The sequence below is a fragment of the Chiloscyllium plagiosum genome, chromosome 17, assembly GCF_004010195.1.
Source record: "Chiloscyllium plagiosum isolate BGI_BamShark_2017 chromosome 17, ASM401019v2, whole genome shotgun sequence".
Taxonomy (NCBI): domain Eukaryota; kingdom Metazoa; phylum Chordata; class Chondrichthyes; order Orectolobiformes; family Hemiscylliidae; genus Chiloscyllium; species Chiloscyllium plagiosum.
The window spans coordinates 22,759,580-22,783,333 of NC_057726.1; the positions used below are offsets into that span (position 1 = coordinate 22,759,580).

Sequence of the window (23,754 nt, forward strand, 5' to 3'; positions counted from 1 at the left end):
ACCATTCTAACAGCCAAACGCCTTAGCTAGAGGGGTCAGCTGGGGTACTGGCTAAACTGATCCCAAAAATATGGCTGCAATAAGGATGTGGGAGAGAAGCAAATAGAGGGTTAAGATTATAAACATAGCTGAGAGAAGATAGAATCATAGAATCCTTACAGTGTAGAAGTAGGCCATTCAGCCCATCAAGTCCACAAAGAGCATCCCACGTAGACTCACCACCTTACCCTCTCCCTCTAAGCCTGCATTTCACATGGCCCATCCTCCTAACCTGCACATCTTTGGACTGTGAGAGGAAAAGCACTCAGAGGAAATCCATGCAGACATGGTGAGAACCTACAAACTCCACATCCACCGAGGGTGGAATCAAATCCAGGTCCTTGGTGCTATGAGGCAGCAATGCTAACCACTGAGTCACCATGCTGCCCCAATGGGATTCAAGTTGAACATAAACACTGGCACACTGGCATGGATTAGTTAGGTACACTGACCTGTTTCTATGCTGCCTACCCTATACAATCCGTATGTACAAGTACAGCTTGAAAAGTGCTTCACCTCCAGCTGAAATGACGCATAACAGTCAGTGTGCTGACAATAAGCAGGTTAGATTACAATTTATCTGCTCACAATGGGATTGTTAGAAGGAAACATACTGGACAGAAAACTATCATTCATTTCCAATAGCTGAAACAGAACTCCAGCAGTAGAGAGCAAAGTTTTTGATTATTTACTAGATACAATATTGCAATTTTAACTCAATTTAAGCAACAAATTGTTATCTTAGGTTTATTTGTAACATAAACAGAAGGTATTAACTCACATTATTGCAAACACGTACCATACTGGCAAAAAGCTCCCCATCATCATCACAAGCGACTCCTCCTGGACTGTAGAGTTGGAACCAACCATCTTTGCCAGCTCGAACACTCAACAAGCAGGAATGGACCTGCCAGAATACAATTAATCAATTTGAGTTCCATGCCTTGTATTTAAAGTATGCTCAGTGACCCATATTACATCGGTACAGGATGACTTTGACTTATCCAGAGATCTATGTTTAAATCCAGGTCATTTTAAAATTTTCACAACCAGTGAATCAATCATTCTATGTACTGTGTCTCATTTAAAGCAAGGAGTTGTGGGCAAATGAATGACTTTACTTGAATGCAATTTTAATTTTAAAAAAGACATGAAATGAATAATTGCTTCGTGAAAACAAACAAACACATATAGATATATAGATACACACACATTATTGGCACATCATTTTGCTGAGGTGTTTTCTGAGTAAATTGCTAGCCTCAGTGCACAAAGGGACACTTGTGAAATCAGGTATTAATCTAACCATCTGAATTAACCAAAAAACATGGGAGCATTAAAAGGTCAAAAACTACAACAATAATCTACATGCTGAGAGTTAACAGCTTGATTTGTTATTGTGTTTTTATTTTGATGTTTTCATTATGGTCTACTTCTTGAATAATCAATCATCCCCATGTTGAAACCAACCCTCAAAGCAAAAGTTAATTTTCTATATTTATATCAAAGATAGCTATTCCATAATTCACCAAGGCTCCTCAGACAGCACCTCCAAAACCCACTACCATCTAGAAGGAAACATTACTGCCTGCAAGTTCACCTCGAAGCCACACACAATTCTGACCTGGAAATATAATGCTTTCATTGCTACTGGGTCAAAATTCTGGAACTCCTTCCCTCACAGCATTGTGGGTCTACCTGCATGAATTAGACTGCATTGGTTCAAGATTGCAGATCACCACCTACTCAAAAGTAGTTAGGGATGGGCAACAAATGATAGCTCAGCCAGTGATGTCCAGGTCCCATGAATGAACACAGAGACAAAACAAAATAAAAGTTAGTCCTTATGGTCAGTGTGACAAAAACATGAGGTCAACTGCTCGCCACAATTTTCAGTTGTTGAGTAAATGTTGTAATGGGTTTGGTTGATTATCAAAGTCTGGTCCCACTTAATAGGTGAGCAATGGATAGTCTGCTTAATTTGTCCCCCTCCCTATCCCAGCAATATGAAAATAAATTGCAGCCTACCTGATGCCAATTAGCTAACTTAATCAAAGACTGAGATTGGATTTGGATGCATTCAAAAGATACTGAGCCAACATTTACTGCAAAGATAATATAAAGGTGAACAACACTTTGCTATTTCTGTGCAAATTGAAATAATATGGAGGTGAGCGGTCGATGCAAGGTTAAATCCTGGCCTGTAAGCTGGACGTGATCAGCGAGACATTCCTGAACTGATGTCATATATGCAGACTAAATTCAACTCAAATACATAAGGGAGTAACTATTTCCGTCTAAGCAAAACAACCCCTTTGTCAATGAAAACCAACTTTTACGAGATTGGAATCTGATTTCAGTTGTTGAAATGATTTGTATTTTTTTTTCCTTTTTTTGCTTATGTCTTCTCACTCTTCATTTAATATTTTCCTCTCTTCACGTCTTTCTGTGCCTGATTTGATGTTAAGCTCAGTTGTAAATGTCAGTTCTTTGTTTTGAGCCTGTGCTGTTCATGAATAATATTTCAAGCTGGTTGGATAAGGAGGGGCACAGTACTTTTTCCTGATCACACAAGTCCCAAATTTGCTCAGAGCACACTGAAAACTCGCCGTGCCTGTTTCTAGAGTTGGTAGAAATAGGAGAATGTGAAGTAGATCATAGGAGAGATATGGTGCAGGAGGAAGGACCTCATGATTTAACATTGTGAGGCCTGTTCCAAAGGCAAGTTTCTTCTTCATCAGACCTAGAAGCAGTATCATTCTGGAAAGGTAAACTAATGCGATGGAAGAGGGTATAAACTAATTTGTTAGGTGATTGGGTAAAGAGGTGTAGTATTTAAATATGGAAACTAGACACACTGATGGACACAGAATAAATGAACAAACTGAAAATACTAAGGGCTAAGTTAGGTTTGGAGTACATTTAGGTAAATACATGATATAGTTAATGCACCCAGGCAAGTCATGAAGATGACATATAAGAAATTCATTATGCTTTGTATACTTGGGTTAAAATATCATTCCTGTTAACAAAGTACTCAATGGTGCATTCCCTCTTTGAGGTCTCTTGTGGCACAGTGATAGTTGTCCTTACTTTGGGCCAGACGATCCGAATTTCAAATCCCACCTGCCAGCAAGTGTGCATAACATCCCTGAATAGGTTGATGTTAAAAAAATTGGATGACATCTTCCTGCTGCAAGCTTATCTCCATGATGGTGAGCAGCAGTGAAAACACCATCACTTTCTGCATGTATCATCGAGTCTTAAGAGTCATACAGCATGGAAGCAAACCTTTTGATCCAACCAGTCCATGCCAAACATAATCCCAAACTAAACTAGTCCTACCTACCTGCGCATCCCTCCAATCCTTTCCTATTTATGTACTGATCCAAAATGTCTTTTAATTGTACCCACATCCATCACTTCCTCAGGAAGCTCATTCCACACATGATTCACCTTCTGTATAAAAGCTTTGGCCTTCAGGTCTTTTTAAACTTTTCTCTTCTCACCCTAAAAATGTGCCCCCTCATCTTGAAATCCCCCATCCTCGGGAAAAGACAACTTCTATTAACTATCTATACTCCTCATTATTGTATAAACTTCTATAAAAGTCATTTCTCAATTTTCCATGTTCCAATGAACAAAGTGCCAACCTATCCAGCCTTTCTTTATAATTCAACTCTCCCATATCCAGCAATGTCCTAGTAAATCTCTTTTGAACCCTGTTGAGCTTAATAATATCGTTCCTATAACTGGCTACCAGAACTGGACACAGTACTCGCTTTATTTCAAGCGAGTTACTGCACTGTTAAAGAGGACAGTGTATTGTGACTTCAAGACATTGCTGAATCTAATTTGGGAAAAATCTGAAAGATGGGAAAGAGCAGTTGCGCAAGGTTTTCTAATATTGCCACAGCCTTTAGTGCAGAAACAGCAAAGACAAAAAGAAGTCCTGCCTGCATAGGGGCCAGGAAGTCCTGTAAATACATGACAAAAGGGCAGGGGATGAAGTTGCTTTGAAGGTATAGCTAAGATCTAGAAAATCGAGAGTCGCAATGAATTTTTTTTAAGGTTGGGTGGCAATCGTCTCAGGACATTGGCAAATTGGGGCATATAGCTGATGAAGTTCAACCCAGAAGATTGAGGGGTGAAACACTGGTAGAAAAATTTAGAACAGATTATAAACATTAAGGTTTTGATGGATGTGTATATCCTTGAAGGTGGCAGATCCGTTTAACAAAATAACTAATAATATATAGGATACAATGTGTACAAATAAAGACTTAAGCTACAAAAACCAGGAATTCATCCTCATCTTAAATAAAACTCTAGCTTGGCCAAAGCTGGAATGTCCTACCCTAATCTGGGCATGAAGTCTTTGAATCTTTGAAAAGAATTTAAGAAGAAATTCACTGGGAATGCAGGAGCTGCAAGTTCCATGGACGTTCTGCAGGACCTGGCATTATTTCCCCTTGGAGAAGAGATGGCTGGGAGCAGATTAGATGGAAATGTTTAAAATTAGAATGAATTTAGCCAATTTAATAAACCATTTCCTATCTTTGAGGCATTGATTACAAATAAAAATGGAGTTAAGGCATTTGGTCGAAGAATTACAGGTATCATGAGGACAATCTTTTTTTTAATGCCATGAGTGATTATGATTTAGGATATACTGCCTAATAAGGTAGTAGGTACAGAACCAACAGTAGTCTCAGAAACGGTATAAATGCTTGAAGCATATTGCAGGGATGTGGTGAAAGTAGTGGGTGGTGCAGAATGCACTAAATGCATTGCTCTTTGGAAAAGAAAACAGCATAAACTAAATGGATGAATGGACTCCTTTCATGTTGTACCATTCTGTGATTCTATGATGTACTAAATGCAAAGCGTGCTTAAATGTGGTTTAGAAAGATATGCCTAGATGTTATTATTGTTGGCTCACACAGACAAATACTTTATGTGTTAGTGCCTATCTGCTATGCTGAGGAGGCGCTATGCATTCTTGTGTTTCACTCCTGCTTTATATTCTATGGCAGATCTAAATCTTTACAGAGTACAAGAAAATGATTAACTCCTGCATTATAACAAAGAATGTAATGCATATTTGTCTGCTAATTTGATTACCTGTAACTTCTAGTTTATACCGAGATTTTTACCAAGGTATTTTGTGGATTTTACTCACTTCTTGCCTTGGATCTTCTGCAAATCTCTGTATGACGTATTTTAGTTCCCTGAAAAGAAGTACAAATAGGTAACTCGAAACCATCCAACTCCTACTGTCTTTACAAACAAAGTATACTAGGACGTTTGGTTAAAAAAAATAGTTTCTATCCTAGCTCATTTTGCTGCTGTCAGTCAGTGAAATTGGAATGAGGAATCACAGCAGACTAAAAGACATTACACCATGGTTGGATATTTTTTCCTCTTGATAAAAGCTTGAAGAGATCCCAGTTATTGGAACTGCACCTGCCTGTTCTCTTGCCAAACTAAGGGCAAGACACAAGATATCTGAAGAGCTAAAATTCATCAAAATAGATTTATTTGGTACACAGATGTAAAAGGCTAGTTTTGAAACCTTTATCTGCTTTTGAGTGGGAAATTTCTACAAGTGCTGCTTGTGACTGATTAATGTAAAGTGGCACTTTGAACTCAGTCAATTCACTGCTATGTTCTCAGCAGATACTGACTGAAAGCCAGGTTAACATCACTAAAGCACTGCTTTTGTGAAGACTGTACTTAATTAAAACTTTTTAAGGTGATGGAGTGACTGAAGCAACATGAGCTCTGTTATTTTCATCACATCCAAGTGAGAAGATGACGTATTTCAACACATTTTTAAGTACTGTATTATTTGAAAACAAGATTTATCATCTGTTAAGTTGTGCATTTTAGAATAGAATTCTACATCATAGCTGACAAATTTGATTAATGTATTGCACTTACATTTAGGTATATTTTCCTCTGGTCATTAAGAGTGGAATGATTACTGGTGTGCATTACCTCATATTAATAACTGAGGAAAATATTACTGAAAATGTCCAGAAGGCAGTTTGGAAATGTGGACCTATAATCATTACTGCAGTTAAAAAATGTTGTACTAACCCACAAACCAATCACACAATTGCATTGAAGTTACTCAAGCATTAAGAACTAAATTGTTTAAAAAATACCTCAGGGTTGTAGATATGCATGGACGACATACACAGGCACTAAAGTATATATCCACAGCACACTAGTAGCCAACAGAGAAGGTATGATTTATACTGCTGACATAAATCTTAGGAGTTAGACCTTCTACACCAATCAATAACCAAATTTCTGAAGTATTCCATTTCAGTAGAATTCAATATGCACATAACATTGTTTATCATTTCATATTGTCCAGCTAAGGGAAAGGATTAATTTAATGTATTCAAAGATACATCCATTGTCAGAAACAGATTTTGTAAAATGAACATCAATGATTAAGGATTTTCCAAAAAAACAGGTCAATGGTTTAGGAATAAACAAGTTGAAAGAGGCAATTGGGTCAGATTTAACTGTGCACCTTATCTCTTGGTTAAGAAGTACATTTGTATTCCATATATTTTACAATGGTTTCTCATATTAATCAATGAAGAAGGTTTGCTTGCTGGAGTTGGGGATTGAGGGAACATCCAGTAAATGCTGTTTATGCTGTCTTTTCTTGGAAGACAGAACATAAAGAAATGTCTCACAGTTCGGTATGTTTTTGTCCATGTACTTCACTGTATTCAATATTACAAATAAAATTGGGCTGTACTCTTATCTTGGTAAAATATATAAAATGTGTTACTTACTTTGTGAACTTCACATGTGCAAGTGCCCTGTTGATAAAATGGACAAACATTTCATCCATTCATCCTTAATACGCTTATCGTTAAATGTAGGTGGTTTCATAAATTTTAAAATATTTTCACAAATGTTCTTAAATTCCAATCTACACATTAGATACACGGGATATTGTAATCTAAAATAACTGTTCACAATTTTTTATTATTTCCATTTTCAGTGCTAAAGAGAATAAATGGAAATTTACTTCAGCATACATGATTAGAATACAGTAGAAAATTATTAAAGATCATTCTTTTGGTTACATCAAATTAGCAGCTTATTTTGTTAACTCTAGGATCCGATCACTGGGTTGGTAGAAAAACAAAAGAAATTAGCAATATGTTAGTCATTGTTTTCTTTGCCTTGTTGATGAGCTTCAGTCAATGTTTGCTGTGCTAATTGAATGATGTGCATGTCAGGTCGGGGTGTTGGTGCTAACATGATCTTGAAAGCTTGATTAAAGCTAATTCTGACCCTTTGGGCTGTACTTTTGAAACTACTGTACTGTTTACTCAAAGAAAAGTCCCAAAGAATACTACTGTACAGTAGAGGCTACATTCCATTTGATCCCCTAGCTAGGCAATGCAGTCTACATCAAGAAGGTTAATATAATGTTCTGCTTACAGGAAGAGAACATTTGAGAAGTTATTTATTTTAAGATACAGAACTAACTTTCAATTTTGGATAACTGACCACTGATGTCCCACTCAAAATCTTTTAAAAATTCTTTCATGGGACATCAGCGTCTCTAACTAGACCAGCATTTATCATCCATCCATAATTGTTCTTGAGAAGATGGTGATGAGCTGCACTCCACGTGGTGAAGGTACAATGCAATGCTGTTGGGGAGGGATTTTGACCCAGCAACAGGGAAGGAATGATAATATAGTTCCAAACTATAATGATGTGCATTTCAAACCATTTTTGATTTAAAGCCTTCCCCTGATCTAGTAGTATTTAGCCGATGTCAATAAATGTTTTGGCTTCCTTTGTGTTGTCATTCAGATCTATAGAATTCCTGGCATTAGGGATATGGTAGCAAAGTGATCATGTTAGTTGTCCAGTAAACCAGGTGTGAGAGTTCACATCTCACCACAGCAACTGGGGAACTTAAATTCAGTAAATTAAATAAATCTGGAAGAAAAGCTTGAATCAGTAATAATAACATGAAACTACTGAATCGTTTGCTAATGTCCTTTAGAGATGCAAGTCTATCATTATCGCTTGTTTATGCTTATATTTGATTCCAGACCCTCAGCCACCTGATTAATTCTTAATTGGGTCCTTTTAAATGGCCTAGCAAGGTACACAAGAACAATTAGTAATAAAGAACTTCACCAGTTAACAAAGTAAAATACAATTTTAATTAAGTTCTATTTCACAAAGAAATTGCACTGTTTCTCATGTTTACATTTTTATATCTCAAGTTAATCTATTCTTCTGTATAGTCATGTATGTTTGTTCAGCTTTGTGACGATTGAGCAAAATGTCAGTTCTAATTGTTCTTCCACTGCTTCCCTCTCAAGGGCGGAGATCTGAATTCTCCATTTTAATCCTTAAACTTCCAACATTCAAAACATCTATTTCCATCTCTTCGTAGAGAGATGTGTTAAATTATTTTGTCATTATACTCCCCTGAATAGCACTCTCTTTCTGCTTTAGTTTCAAGATCTTGCACTTTTGAGTCTAGAACCGAAACGAATCAAACTTTATCTATATAATCTTAATTATTTCCAATGCCATTGATTTGTGTGAACCATAATTTCTACAAAGGTTTCCACCTCAATTTATATTTTACCAACCATATTACATCCTTTATGTGGGCAACCAGGAGACAAAGCTATGATTTTCACATGAAAAGGAATACATTTTAGAAGCAATATTTGTGTTCTCCATCTTAACATACTTACTCTTTGGGAAAGGGAATAGGTTGAAGGAGACTAGCAAGTGCAGGTCTCCAGTCATCGTAATCTGACCTGCAGAGAGACAGACAAATATCAATTCCTGCACCAGTTACACGTATGTTTAGAATTAACAAGCACATTTCCTAAAAATCAAAACAAATATCCAAAAGTCCAATACTTACTTCACTCTACCTAACAACTCAAAAATTTCTCCCAAAAAAGTAATTATACAATGAACTATTCAATTTTACGTGTGCTCAACCAATAAGGTTCCAAAAACTGTAGAAGAATATAAGAAATAGCTGGTCACATGCTCTGAGCTGGCTCAGTCATTTAATAAAACCGAGAGTGATCTTCCAATTAATTTCCACCTTCCTACCCTATCTCTATATCCATTATTCCCATAAGCATTTCTGATGGTTAGGGAGGTTCTGCAATTTTTCTGTGTAAAACAATTTATTTCTTGAGTAAATATTTCACATGCTAAAGCAAAAAATAAAATCGTTGACACATTGATGTGAATAACCTAGACATAACTCACAACTGCACACAGTGTTCTAGAATGGATTTAAAAGACACAATAAGATTCAAGGGGTCAGCGCCCTTACTAAATTATGCCGCTTAATGATAAATTATCAGTGGAAGAAAATTCTGGATGCTTTCCACTTATGTAACAGACCATAATAAAAAAAAAGTGACCTCACTCTCTTTCATGTAAATTACAGTCATTTTACACTTTCAAAACATCAGCAAATTTGTCAAATATGCCACATAGTCTACACTAATCAACAATAAGTCTGACCAGAACAGGTTTTATCTAATTTCATGTTTGGTCTACCTATGGACTTCCCTGCAGCGTAAAATTCAAATAATGATCAAAAGTCCTTTCAGAATTGTCTGGCTTAAGCTGTACAGATCCGGTGCATCAAATGTGTAATTCAGCTGTTTAAGAAATGTTTTTTTGGTATGACCCTAACCTCAAAACAAGATGTCTTATTTAAATTCTTCCAGACAGCTTCACTAACTGATCCATTGTCTTTTCTGGAAAAGCTTTCAGTACTGTGTATGAAGAATTACAAAGTGAAGGATAATGAGTTTACAAGACACTGTAGAACAGTTATGCAATCATTGCCTTTGGCAGTGCTGGTTTGCCAAGTCCCCATTAGTTATTATTAAGCCCATAAGTTTAGAAACATAAAAGTTATGACATACTTGCAACTTTGTATTTATTTTCTATGGTACTATTTTTAAAGATGGAGCAGCTTACTATGTTGATTTCTGATACTCTATTTGAAATGACGTAGACAGAGTTCTGGCTCTTCTAGGTGAGTTGTACAACTGATTACAATGGAAAAAAAGTGATGCAACATCAAAATCTCAGCAGAAAATCACAAGATTATCACCTTGCTTTATATAAAATTCTGAAATGTTGCTTTATTGATATCAATTTGACAAAACATTGTTAAAATATTACATTTTCCAGTCATACAAGTAATTAGGAAATTGATAGGATACCACTTTCTATTTTAACTGAGCCATTGATGTTTTAGACTGGATGGTAGGACTGTCATTAGTAAACCTGTCCTTTGTGATGGATTCTTCGAGTAGGATTCTGCTACTACATTAAATCCTTAAATAAGCCCATCCTGTTCCTTATCAGTTTAAATCAACCTAGTTATTCAATTCACCACCATATTGAGTTGCAACTTGCTCTACTGGAGTCTGTTCATTCAATGAAGTCTTCATAAGAGATTGTTAGCTCAAATTGCAGCTCATGGAACTGAAGGCAAGTGATTGACCTGCTTAGTAAATGGTTGAGCAGCATAAGAAAGAGAAATGGACTATAATTGGCAAGCTTTGACTACTCATGTCATACAAGGATCTGTGTCGTCGCCTCAAATATTTAATGACTCTGATTATAAGAGGAAGAGCTTCATATCCAAGTATGCCAATGACACAAAAAAATTGGCACAAAGTTAAGCAACAGAGATGAAAGCAATAAATTACAAACAAATATTGATTTAACAAAAGGGCAAAGATATGCCAAATGAAATAAAGAAAAAAAGCAAAATTATCAACGTTAGACCTGGAAAGGATCGAACATAATATGCTTTAAGTGTTGAAAACCTCAAAACAGCAGAGTTCCAATAGACTTAGGAGTTCATTAACAGAGATCGTTAAACTGTCATGGCCTGGTCGAAAATATATATTCAAAGGGTTAATGAAATGTTGTCCTTTGTACTAACAGGAGTGAAAAACAAGATGCTGGAAGTCATGTTACAGTTAAGCAAAGCTCTGATTTGACCACACCTGGAGTACTATATCCAGTGTTTATAGTGCACACATAATTTTTAAAATGAGGGCAGGTTGGGGGGGGGGGCAGTAAACTACATGCTTCCAATATAATGGCTCATTAAGCTCAAAGAGTTAGTGAATAGCCTGGAGAGAACCAGAAAGAGATCTTCAAGGGATGAAGAGGAAGAATGGCCATTAGTGCACACCTGCCTGGAGTACAGCACAGGGCTGGACCTAATACAACCTCAGCAGTACATGTCTGCTCTTGTATTCTATCCCTCTTGAAATGAATGATAACATTGCATTTGCCTTCCCAACCACCAACTGAATCTACATGTTAACCTGAATAGAATTCTGAACTAGCACTCTTAATCCCTTTGTCCTTCAGATTTCCATAGCCTTTCCTATTTAGAAAAAAAATCAATGCCTCTTCTTCTAACCAAAATGCATAACCTTACACTTCCCCACATTGTATTCCATCTGCCAGTTCTTTGCCACTCTCCTAGCCTCAAGTCCTTGTGCAATCGCCCAATACTACATATCTCTTCACCTATCTTTGTGCCACCAGCTCTCCTTTGTCTAACATGCTCATTACCTTCTCAAAGAATTCTAACAGATTTGTCCAGCAATGACATCCCCTTTATGACTCAGCCCTATTTTACCATGTACTTCCAAGTAGTCTGCAATCTCTTCCTTCATAATGGTCCCAAAATCTTACCAACTACTACAGTCAGACCATCCAGCCCATAGTTTCCCATCTTCTGCTCCTTCCCATCTCAAGCAGGGGTGTTACATTAACCATTTCCAATCCGCTGGGACCCTCCCTGATTCCAGTGATTCTTGAAAAAAAAATCAATGTCTCTGCAATCTCCTTGTCTGTCTCCTTCAGAAGTTTGGGTTGTATTTCTTTTGGTCCAGGTGATTTATCCACCTTTAGACCTTTCAGGTTCCCCAGCACCTTCTCCTAAGTCATGGCCACTACACTCACCTCTGGCTCCAACTTTCTTGAGGTTCTGGTAAGTTGCTGGTGTCTCCTACTGTGAAATGTGATACAATCAATTTCTCCCACACCAATCTTTGAACCACACATTTTAATATCTAATCTTGTTGATCTTGTGCCAATTTCCTTGTTGGACAAGTAGTAATCCACAGATCGTTATCTTTTTGGTACTGCTTTTTAATTTAGCTGCCAGCTGTTCATACTCCCTCAGCAGAACCTCTTTCTACCTGTACCATTGGTACCCACGTGAACCATGATAACTGGATCTTGCCCCTCCCACTCCAAGATCCTTTGCATCCCAGATGAGATATCAGGACACTCAATCTTGACCACAGAGAATAGTGTCTATTCCCCTGATTATACGATCCACATTTACAACTGCATTTCTCTTTTCTCCCACTTCTTGAACGGCTTCCTGTACCACGATGGTAAGGTCAGTTTGTTTTGCCACCCTACAGCCCCCACTCTCATCCAGACAGGAATGATAAGCTCAAGATGAGGCTCCTTCAGCACTACCTCCCGGATCCCTTGACTTGACTCATTGTTAACATCCTCCTGTTCCTGTCCCCTGACTGAATTAGAGGTTATTAACCTAAGGCATATGACCTGCCTGCTGAAACAAAGCATCCAGATAACTATCCCTGCTCCCTGATATGTCACAGTGTTCAAAGCTCAGACTCAGCTCAACTCTGAGCCGGAGTTCCTCAACCAACCAACACTATGAACCATAATACGTTCCAATAGCCCCACAATGTGCGGGTACAACACATCAGCTGGATCACCATCTCAGTTTCACTTACACAGTTCATTTGATTTTTAGAAGTTTCGTGCTGGTCTTTTACTTGTTGTATATAAATATGTCTGCTGTTTACTTTCAATGTGCAAGTAACCTATACTACAGTCAAATTTTAGTATTTCCAACCAATGAATTTAAGGTTTACCTGTGATGTCACTACAGGGGTTATCTTTACATTGCTGAATGATCCATAATTAAAGACAGCTTTGGCAGATGAGAATAGACTTAACAATGTTTTAGCGAGTTTTGGCAGATCTGGCAGTGAACAGCTAAAACCAAATATCTGCCAATTTGCTTCATGTTTCTGCCTCTTAGACTTAAGGGGTAGAGATGAGTGCAATGTGAGAGAGAACCAGTAAAAATTAGAAACAGCAAAATGGGTTTTAATAATAACTAGGACATTGTAGGTGGAAGTATTGATATTTGCTTACAACAAGGCTCCCACCAAATACCAACAGACAGCACGTGTTCTTCCTGTAGACTGTCACTGGTGAATAAGAATCTCAAAGGTTCTTAGAAATAAATGCAGAGCTCACATATTTCAGAATGTGATCAAACATAATAACCATCAATTCAAAATAACACCAACAGTTTCTTTATCAGTTATGATATTTTTAAGAAAATACAAAAGGTGAAGGTTGTGGTGTTTGTGGGGTTGGGGGGTGAAGACGTGTGTCAAAAACATCATTTGCTCGCGAACATGGGTCGTGTCTGCATTTCATAAAAGGAAGCTGTGCAGTGGAAGTTGAACGTTTTAGAACCAATCACCAATGGTCAGTCAACAGGAGACAGACATGTGCAGATGATGCACTTGGAATCTTAGCGGAATACGTAGAAGGGAGTAGCAAATCCTATATCCATCCTCTAATCACACACTGAGGTGGCAGCAAGAACAGCTAGCCACAGTTTGACAACAGCAGTTTGGATTTGGGTGCAAAGCAGCGGAGAGTTAATGACCTCACACAAGTGGCCAAGATTACAGAATGCATTTTCAAGTGATATATCCCACCAACTGCAGCACTAGCATCATATTCAATGCACCACATACTCATCACTCACTGATCAGCAAACGCAATCAATTATGACTCATATGTGATCAGCTTGACCTCTCCATCACACTTAGCCATGCGAAAACATCAAACACATCACAGCTTATACACACTCCTAGCTATTCAACAATGACAACCATATCATCCAAACAGATTGCACATCATTCAGGGACACATATCTCTCTCTCTTTTTCTCTCTCTCTCCCTGCTTAAAAAGGGACAGCAGGAACTAATTGGAGAGGGACAGGCACGCCAGCATGACCAAATATCAGGTGACACTGGCCACTATTGAAAGAGCCAAGAGTGTGTTGCTGGAAAAGCACAGCAGGTCAGGCAGTATCCAAGCATCCATTATTGAAACAGCCAATGATAAGGTGCAGCCAGGAGTGAAGCTGAAACCAACAGGTGTTGGTATTCTTCTCAGGTGCCACTTCCTATCATTCGATAATCTCTTCTCACTGAGAAGCTGCAAATAGTATTAGTGTGCCCAAACTCCTTTTATCCACGCTTTCCTCAACATAAACTGACCCTGTGCCTTTTTCTTTCGGGTATCCAAGAGGTGCAACCTGACCAAACAGTGGGTGCACATCAAAGATGAGAGTGATGATGAAGACACAGCACAGTCACTTGATGTTGCAATCGCAGTCATTGGTACAGGTAGCTCCAAACATCATGGGTGAATAGATCTGCATGCAGTCAGATTGAAATTCAACTGTGTGGCAACCAGGACAGTGGACAAGAGTAGTGCAGGTTCACTTGAAAGCAAGGTCGCAAAAGGAGTTCTGTTGCATAGCTTTTAAATTGATCTTCAAATGTTGCAAGCTAAGCTGGAAGGCTTATGAACATGCACAATAAAATATTTTGTGCTCAAGGAAGCCTTCCTGATTTACTTGGCAAAGACAGTGGAATGATCTAATGGAAACTGGGCATAGTTGATCAGACCTTGGAGCTTACATGGTGGCCATATCTGTCTTTGCATTCATGGATCCAATCACGATGCAGCACCTGATGCCCAAGTCCCAGCTTCCACTAGAACCCAAGTGCTGCTGCCATCATGGCTGTGAATACCAGTGTTCACAGCTATCCAGCAATCTGTCCTCCAAGCCATCCCTAGAGATGCTGAGGTGGCATCAGCAGTGTGGAACTGGCTATCCTCTCTTAAGAAGTCAGACTGCACCAATACCACTCGACCAGTGCCCTGTTTGGTGCCCATCAATGCCCATGCTGAGATAGAGCAGCTGCAACTAGACCTTCCTGGCATCAGAGCTGCTCAAGCACATCGCCCAAGGCCAAAGACTTCCTTCCACCATCCATGCTGCAGTCACCCAGGCAGGAAGACTACAGCACTAGGACCTCAAGGATTCCAAAATGGCAACCATGGTATACAAGTACAAGTCTGAAGACAGCAGGGTAAAGGAGTCCACGTTCACTTAACTTCCTCTGAATAACGTGAAGCACGCAGGTCATGGCATTGATCAGCATGCAACACTGATTTGAAACCAGCAGCTCTATTTTGGTGGCTCACATTTCAGGCTACACCTTTATTTTTTAAACCTGGTATAGCTGAACATACGTTAGGTAGCATGGAGGAAGCCACACCAGCGCTGTTTAAAGTGATCATCAACAACTTACAGATTAGTTGCTGGTTGATTACTTCTGGCTGTTGCTGCAATTCTGTATGTTTTTGATGCTTCCTACACTTGCTTCAAGTTTCATAAGTGATTGGCAAATGCTGATGTTACACCTTCTGCACAAACCAGTTGCTGCCAGTAACGGATAGCAATCCTCTGAAAATCAAGCAGGATTGGGTGAGCAGAAGCCATGGAGACTACTAAAAGAGGGAAGAGGAACATCAGGAAGTGGCAGTGGCAAAAGAGGATGCCATTTTGGAACTCTACTGCTACTGTGCCCAATTTCATACCCACATTAAAAGATACTAATTATTAGAAAATATTACACAGAAACCTTGGGTAAACTGAGGGGATAAACATTAAACAATTCCCAAAATCACAGTATTTAAGTTGTAGCAATTTGTAGAATTATGCCAGAGTTTAAACATTTGCAACTGAATCAATTATTCCAGAGATGGTGAAGGGCACTTTTGTGATTTTTACCTCACTGGTACACAGCCATCATTTTACACTCTTCACTAAAACACTGGTGTACCATAAGCACATACTTGATTGTTAATGCCTCAGTCGCAAAAATATGTGCCAAATGAGTATGTGTCTAATCTTTGCAGACTTTCCACTAATAAACTATGCATCAACAGGTAAAACTTGTTCAGCAAAACCAAAGTAACATGTTCAGTTTTCTGTCAAACTGAGATGCTTGGAGAATTATTGCTGTCAGCATCTTGAGTGATATAGATTACAACAAGGAAAACAAGAATTCCATTGAAACAAGCAGCATACAATTAAACATCTTCTCATACACATTTCATTACGCTGATAATTTTTATGCATCATGACCTTTCTGTTGTTGAAATTCTTCAGAACAAAAAGATGATGTTGGAAGAACCATATTTGTTGTTTCTTACAAACACGTTAAATAGAAAGCATTATAGAAATATGTACATGCAAAGACAACGCTGATCCTTAAAAATAAAGCAGACTTTCCTCTCTGGGATTCTCCTGTGCCTGACAGACATGGCATCCACAACAGGAAACAGCTGAATCTTTTGTGCTCCTGGTCATTGATCTGTCTTGGGTGTCAGATCAATTAGCAGTAAAGGTCGTTGCAGGACCTCATAGTCCTGCTTACTCCTGGTAAGAGAGATCAGGAAACTCTGGTGACAGTATCCACCAGAGGCTTCCAGAATGTGGAAACTTTCCTCAGAAGGAACTGGCTAAACAAGATTTCCACATTTATGGTCTGCCCAAAGGATGCTACGTGTAGGGAAAACCATCACTTCAAAGGTCATCAAGTGCTCATCTGATGGATCACTTAATGAGAATATCTGGGAAAGAAATGACCTGAGGGAAGCAATTTCATGTCAGCATATTGACAGTGCAGGGTGAATTCCCAAATGTAACTTGATAAAGCATCAGGAAATCCCAGGGCAGCACAACCTGAGCAGTGATTGTGTTTTTAAGCTACTTTTCACTCTCTTTGCAGCAGGAGCATCTCCCTTATCATGCTCCTCAAATCCTCTCAGCTAATGCCAATCCTTGACTTAGTGTGATTCAGAACAGGCAGCTTAGCATAATCCAGACATGCTTTTAGAATGGATCTACTTACAGCATTTTGAGAATTTCCACATAGCAGCTGAGGACCCGTTCAGCCTGCGAGCTCAGTTCAATGACCATGGTGCTACAGGTGGGGCTGACCAGCAAGCAGTCAATCAGGCTGGGTTCACTGTCACTGTTGCTGCTGCTACTACTGCTACTGCTGCTGCTGCTGCTGCTGTTGCTACTACTGCTGGTGCTTCCTTTCAGTTTTTGATTAACCATGTTGCTCCGTTCCAATTCCACGTGGATCTCGGTTGAGTTCACAATGATAGATTTCATCCTGGCGTCAGTAGTGACCTCCTGTGACACAAGGTCAGGGTTGCTATGCAGCAGCCGGAGGGGTAGATTCGGCTTTCGATCACACTGTTGCTGACAACCATTGCGTATTTCCTTCAGGCTGGGCGAGTTGTCACGACTACAGAAGAACACAAAGAAGTGTTTGGGCTATTAAATATATCATTATCTATTTGTTTATATCTTCAGCACAAATTACTGAACAGGTACCAGAGGCAGAAATGTGTGCAGATGTATTAATTTAAAGCATCACAAGATCATATTTTCAATCCAATCTTAGTTCTCTTCTGAGTTTCTCTAAAATTATTGGCAACAGTCCTTTCTGATCTACTGGACTTTGCTCAAAATCCACTTCACTTTCTGTACACTTCACAAACTTACAGAACAAAGACTTCAAACCATTTGGTTAGGAATCTTCTGACTTCAGAACAGATCTGCAGCCATAGCTTTTGCATTGTTGATGGAGCCCTACAAAACACCTGTCCTGGTATCTTCCTTGTGTCATAGCTTTCATCACGTTTTATGTACTCTTCAATACAAGCCTGCTTGGACCTTGCACTGATTCTCTGGCTTTTGGAATGTATGATCGGGTTGCAGATTCCTACTTAACTATAGAGAGGATTATATTTCTTTATGGATCAGTCACCCTGACCAGCAGACACACGCTTTAGATTTTCAATCTCTGATGCAAGCGCACATTCTGTCCTTCAGCTTTGAGGATTAAAGGGCATATGCTATACTTCAAAGCAGCACAGACTTCATCAAAAGACATCTGGCAAATAGTTTCTTGTTTGTGGAAGTCAAGCCATAGATTAATTTCATCATGAAGATGTAATTAAAAGCAAGGAAGATTTTTGAGATCATCTCGATCTCACTGCATTGCATGTTTGGTAACACCAAATAATTTTTATGAAGCCATTGACTTTTGCAAGACATGAGATTGTTTGTATTGTGAATACCTAAGTGCTCGAAAAACCCAGCAGATCTGACAGTATCATCGGGAGAAAAATAGAGCGAACATTTTGTGTCCAATAACCTGTTCTTGCTTCAATTAGATAGGTATTCAATAGGTACTACTTGGAAGACTGGGGAGGCCAGAGATCCTAAACAGCCTAATGAGACAGTACCTCATTATTAAATCAATCCAATTCGGAGTTAAAACGTAAACAAATATCAGACATTTGTACAAACCTGTTTATAAATTCTTCATAACAAGAATATATGGCAGCTAAGCAAACAGCTACAAGGTTTGGTAGGACTCTTGGATGGGGACACTGGCCAGTTGGACCATGCATACTATAACATAAAAAGAAGGGAAACCATACTTAGCTCAAATCAGTTTATATACAGTATAAATTAAATATGTAACTAAAATAATTACATTTTTCTAGAAATATTCACTCTGAAATTTCATCAAAACAATAAATAAACAAACAAACAAACGTGATACCTGGTCAATTATTTAGATAGTTTAAGTTAAAATAAAACGGTCCTATGTTATTGTATTAGCTTATTCAACTAAGTTTAAGAATTTTTAAGTCATTTCAACAGTTAGTGAGGAAGAATGTAAAATTGTGGATACCTGTGAATGAATTTCTTCACGACTTCCATTCCGGCATTCAGTTCGTTTAAAGCAAGAATATACTCCTGAGTGAAAAGTCTCAAACGGGGACACTTGCCAAAATCCTGAGGAAAGGAGAATGTAATGTTGTTTGGTTCAATGTCTAGTATCATTTAAACAACGGTGCAGCTCCACTAAATACCTCATCAGAGTGCTGCAAACAAAAACCTAACAAAATGCAAAGTGCCAAGTCTGGAAAACATAAATGCTTTCATGTAGAAAAACAACAAATGCTGGAAATACTGAACAGGCCTTCCAAAATCTTTGGAGATCGAAAGAGTGTTTACATTCCAGGTTAATGACTCTTGTTCGTTTTTCAGCATTTTCTGCTTCTCTCAGTTTTCAGCATCACGGTATTTTGCTCTCTCACTTTACTTAATATTAAATCCCTGCTTGAATAACCTTTCTTGGACCTAATCTAAAAAACCAAACTTGACAAGTCTTTTTGAAATTTGGCTTTCTCGACCTGATCTCTTTGTAAAAGGGTCAAGACCACCAATTAGAATCAGAAAACAAAGCAGGTGATATTCACTTAAGGTGATATTTTACTAAAGTCTTGTTTTGTAGAGAATTATGAAAAATTGATGTTATAAATGAAAAGCATTAATGCCAGCCGTGTTTTCTGTTTAAAATTTGATACTATTCTTCTGCATCCTTGTTGATGATAATACATTGACTTGTGTTGCACTGAACTAGACAGACTGTGTTCCAAGTCCTAGTCCCAACGAATATCTCACTCAGCTCAGAAGTGAGGATGCTGTAGTTGAGTTCAATGCCACTCAGAGAATGGAGGAAATTCTGCTTCTGATTTCGTGACCTAGTACTTACATGTTTTACATTAAATGGGAACAGGTTTTAGCTTGGTTGTGACATCTCCACAATTAGTCTGCTGCAAAGCATGTGCAGACTTGCACATGAAGGACAGCCACTTGTGAAATGCACCAGAGGATGCCAGGTGAGTAGGGAACCATACCTCAACACTTCAGTCCCTTCGGCAGAAGAGAGGTGGAACTGGAAGAACTATTCTTAGATCACACAGTTGCTGCTGTTACACCAGGACAAAGAAAGGGTCAGAGCCAATTGTTAAGAGGTGAAAGTGGGGACTGCAGATGCAGTCAAGACTGGTGCTGGAAAAGCACAGCAGGTCAGGCAGCATCCGAGGAGCAGGAAAATCAATGTTTTGGACAGGAGCCCTTCATCAGGGATGAGGCTGGGAGCCTCCACCCCAGAGGCTCCCAGCATCATTCCTGATGAAGGGCTCCTGCCTGAAACGTTGATTTTCCTGCTCCTCGGATGCTGCCTGACCTGCTGTGCTTTTCCAGCACCACTCTGATCTTGGCCAAATGTTAAGAACCCACCAAACACATTGTAAAGCAAGTCTAGCCTAAGAGTACAGACTGAAATCTCTTGGCTGGTGTAGCACCATTATCATTAACATCTTTTCAAAAGACATTCAGGGTTTGCCTGATTCAAAAGTTACTGTTCTCAAATACTTTAAATAAACGTCTGCCCCAAAGGAATTCAAAATATATTAACCAGCGTTTGCTTTGGTTAACATAGAATCCTGTGCCACATAAGTCATGGGATATCAGTTGCTTTATTATTAAAAACATTGCAATAAAATTCAGCCAAAACCATCCTTAGTTTATTAATATTTAATAACTGTTTCTAATGGCTGTGAAATTCTAACATTACAGTCACTGGCCATTAATCAAATCAGTGTGCCACACAGTGGAATAACAAGTTAACCATTAAGTATCAGATCAACACATTAAAAATAAACCAATTTGCTTTTGCCTAGTCTTCCTGGAATTTGATCATTGAATTAACAATTTCTGTACTAATGATTTTCTAATCACTGGAGTTCCTTCTGGTGTTAAAATTACAGGAAATTCACAGAAGAGATTGAGACAAAAGTATGCACCAACTTTCAGCCCATATTGAAGTAAACTGCTCTTTGCATATTTTTTCCAAGCTGGAAAAAAAACTGCATTGAACAGTTAAATGAAACAATTTGTCCAATATCAATTTTAAAATGCCAATTACTGTTATTATGCAGGAACTCTTTTAACTCTTGAAACGTGTAATCATGTGTGACCATAACTTTCAGAATATAATTTACATGCCTTCTAGTACCACAGAAAAATATATTTTTAGTAAAATTGGAATATCAGTGAAATGATAACTGAAACTAAAATTGAACTGGCCAGCATCTTTTCGTCATATCAAAAAATAGGCAATAGTACAACCAGCACTACCATGTCCAGTGTTCACAGACTGTGGCTGCAATCAATGGTGGAAAGGTACAAATTAAAATTCCACCTTCATTTAACATTAAAACTAACATAATCTGGTAAACTCTATTGTGGTTAAATACATGGAGTCTGACGGCCCTCAAGAGACAAAATAAAACTTATCGCCCACTGAAAACCAAAAGGAAAGTAAATAAGAATTAACCCAATCTTACTTTAGAGAAATGCACCTCCTAGGTTTTGCCAATCATAGAAGGTGATAAAGGAGAACTCAGAAACTTCCTCCAATCTTCCCTTTTAACTACAGGAAGAAGCCAGAGCGGGTACTGGGTACTTCAAGGTGAATTTGATTTTTTTCAGACTTGTATAGATTATTAGGGTTTAAATCAAAAGGATTTATCCACTAGGACCTTAAGCAAGTGTTTATCTCATCATGTCATTTTAAAATTGATTTAGTCCCATGTAATACAGAAGAGGCCCTTTAGCCCACTGAGTCTGCACAGACAAAAACTACCCTAAATCTACACTCGGCCCACTTTCCAGCAAATGCTATGACATTGTAAATGCTAATCCAAATACATTGCAAAGTGTTTTTTGAATGTTCTACCTCAACTATTTTTCCAAGCAATGCATTCCAAACTCCTCACCATCCTCTGGATGAAAACCGTTTTCCTCAAATCCGTTCTAAACCTACCTTTCACCTTAAAATTATGTCCCCCTCATCTCTGTCCCTTCAACTGGGAGGATCGGATGCTTTCCCTTCACCCTGTCCATGCCCCATATAATCATATACAGCCTGATCAGGTTACCTCGCAGCCTTCTCTGATCTGAAGCAAACAACCAGACTCTCTTCATAGCTAAATTGCTCCATCCCGGTGAATGTCCTAACAAATCTCCTCTGCACCCCCCAGCCCGTGCAAACACATCCAACTTATAGTGTGGTGACCCACACTGCACACTGTACTCCAGCTGTAGCCTGACCAAAGCTTTGTACAGATTTAACGTAACCTTCCTACTCTGATAATCTATGCCACTACTGATAAAGCTGTGTGTCCCGTATGCCTTAACTACGCTATTATTCTGTCTTGCTGCTTTCAGGGATCTGTGCTCAAGCATCCAAGTTTCAACTGTAAATGTCTGCTGTATTCAGTCCAAGAAATAAGCCTCTCTAAACCCTTTACTCCAGAACTATCCCAATTAATGTTCGCGACGTTAAAATCTCCATATATAACTACACTATTATTGTTTTTATGCACTTCAATGAATTGACTGCATAACTGCTCTTCTATTGAACATCAATGGTTTAGGAATCTATAATTCTTCCTTCAGTGTGACAGCCATCTTTAATTTTAAGCTCCACCCACAGAACCTCGCCTGAATACACAAGATACTGTCCTTCCTTCATGCAGTAACTGACTGCTTAATTATGTGGCAGCACTGCTTCTTTTACACTCTCCCTCACTTGCCTGAAGATCCTATACCCTGGAATATCAAGTTCCCAGCTCTGCGCAAACCCCTCCTCCACCCACCCTGAAAAAGAACACCTATGTGTTACCACCAGCATCACAATTTCACCTGTCAATCCACACCCTCAACTTATTGGTCTTGCCTACAATACTCCTAGCATTAGAGGCTCATCCAGTCTCACCTTACTCCTTTGAAGTTCAACATTGCTGAACTCCCTCTTCCTTGGTTCCTTTGCTAAAGTCCCTATTGTACAAAAACATTGTGTCCCCTTTCCCCCTGCCAAATAGGTTAATCCTCCCCACAGCACTAGCAAACCCGCAAGGACGACAACACAATTCTAGCTCAGGTGCACTTTCCCAGAATTGATGCCAGTAATCTAAAACTCTTCCTCTGCCACCAACTCTCAAACCACACATTCATTTGCCCTTTTCTCTTGCTTCTGTACTCACTAGCATGTGGCACTGGGAATAATCCAGGGATTACAACTTTGAGGTCCCGCTCTTTGGTTTACTACCTACCTTAAATTCTTGAGGCAAGACCTCATCCATCATTCCATCTACATCATTTGAACCAATGTACATCAGGACCTCTGTCTCATTACCCTCTCCCTTCATGATGCCCTGCATACCTGGAGGCAACACACCATCCAGCAGTCATGTCTGCGACTGCAGAAGCACCTGTGTTATGGACCAGGCCAGACCCCCTTAAAACATTTCAAGAAGGTAGCCCAGACCCTACCTTTTCTAGTTGCTTTAAGCAGGTGTGGAGTGGATATTCCAGGAGTGATGCAGCTGGCCCAACCACTCAGTTTTGAACAAACCAGAATTTATTTATACACAAACACAGAAAACCAAATTGAGAATAAAGTAACTATTTGAAAACTTAAGTTGCATCTATCGCAACTTAATGATGCTGTTCCAAACAATTGCAACATCCCCATAACCATTCCCTTGGC

At 38.8% G+C, this 23,754-nt stretch overlaps 1 protein-coding gene across 2 annotated transcripts in view; it reads right to left on the reverse strand.

Annotated features, from left to right (window-relative positions):
* LOC122558273 (c-Maf inducing protein) overlaps positions 1-23,754 on the reverse strand; it is a 213,518-nt gene that overhangs the window by 25,730 nt on the left and 164,034 nt on the right. The window contains exons 8-14 of one of the 2 annotated variants that reach the window (XM_043706667.1): positions 19,042-19,145; positions 18,651-18,755; positions 17,176-17,580; positions 8,802-8,867; positions 6,858-6,884; positions 5,222-5,270; positions 839-946 (exon numbers count right to left, since the gene is read on the reverse strand). In XM_043706667.1, coding sequence (XP_043562602.1) covers positions 839-946; positions 5,222-5,270; positions 6,858-6,884; positions 8,802-8,867; positions 17,176-17,580; positions 18,651-18,755; positions 19,042-19,145 — 864 coding nt within the window. Of the gene's footprint in view, positions 1-820; positions 947-5,221; positions 5,271-6,857; positions 6,885-8,801; positions 8,868-17,175; positions 17,581-18,650; positions 18,756-19,041; positions 19,146-23,754 lie in introns of both variants that reach the window. The other variant, XM_043706666.1, reaches the window with a different exon arrangement.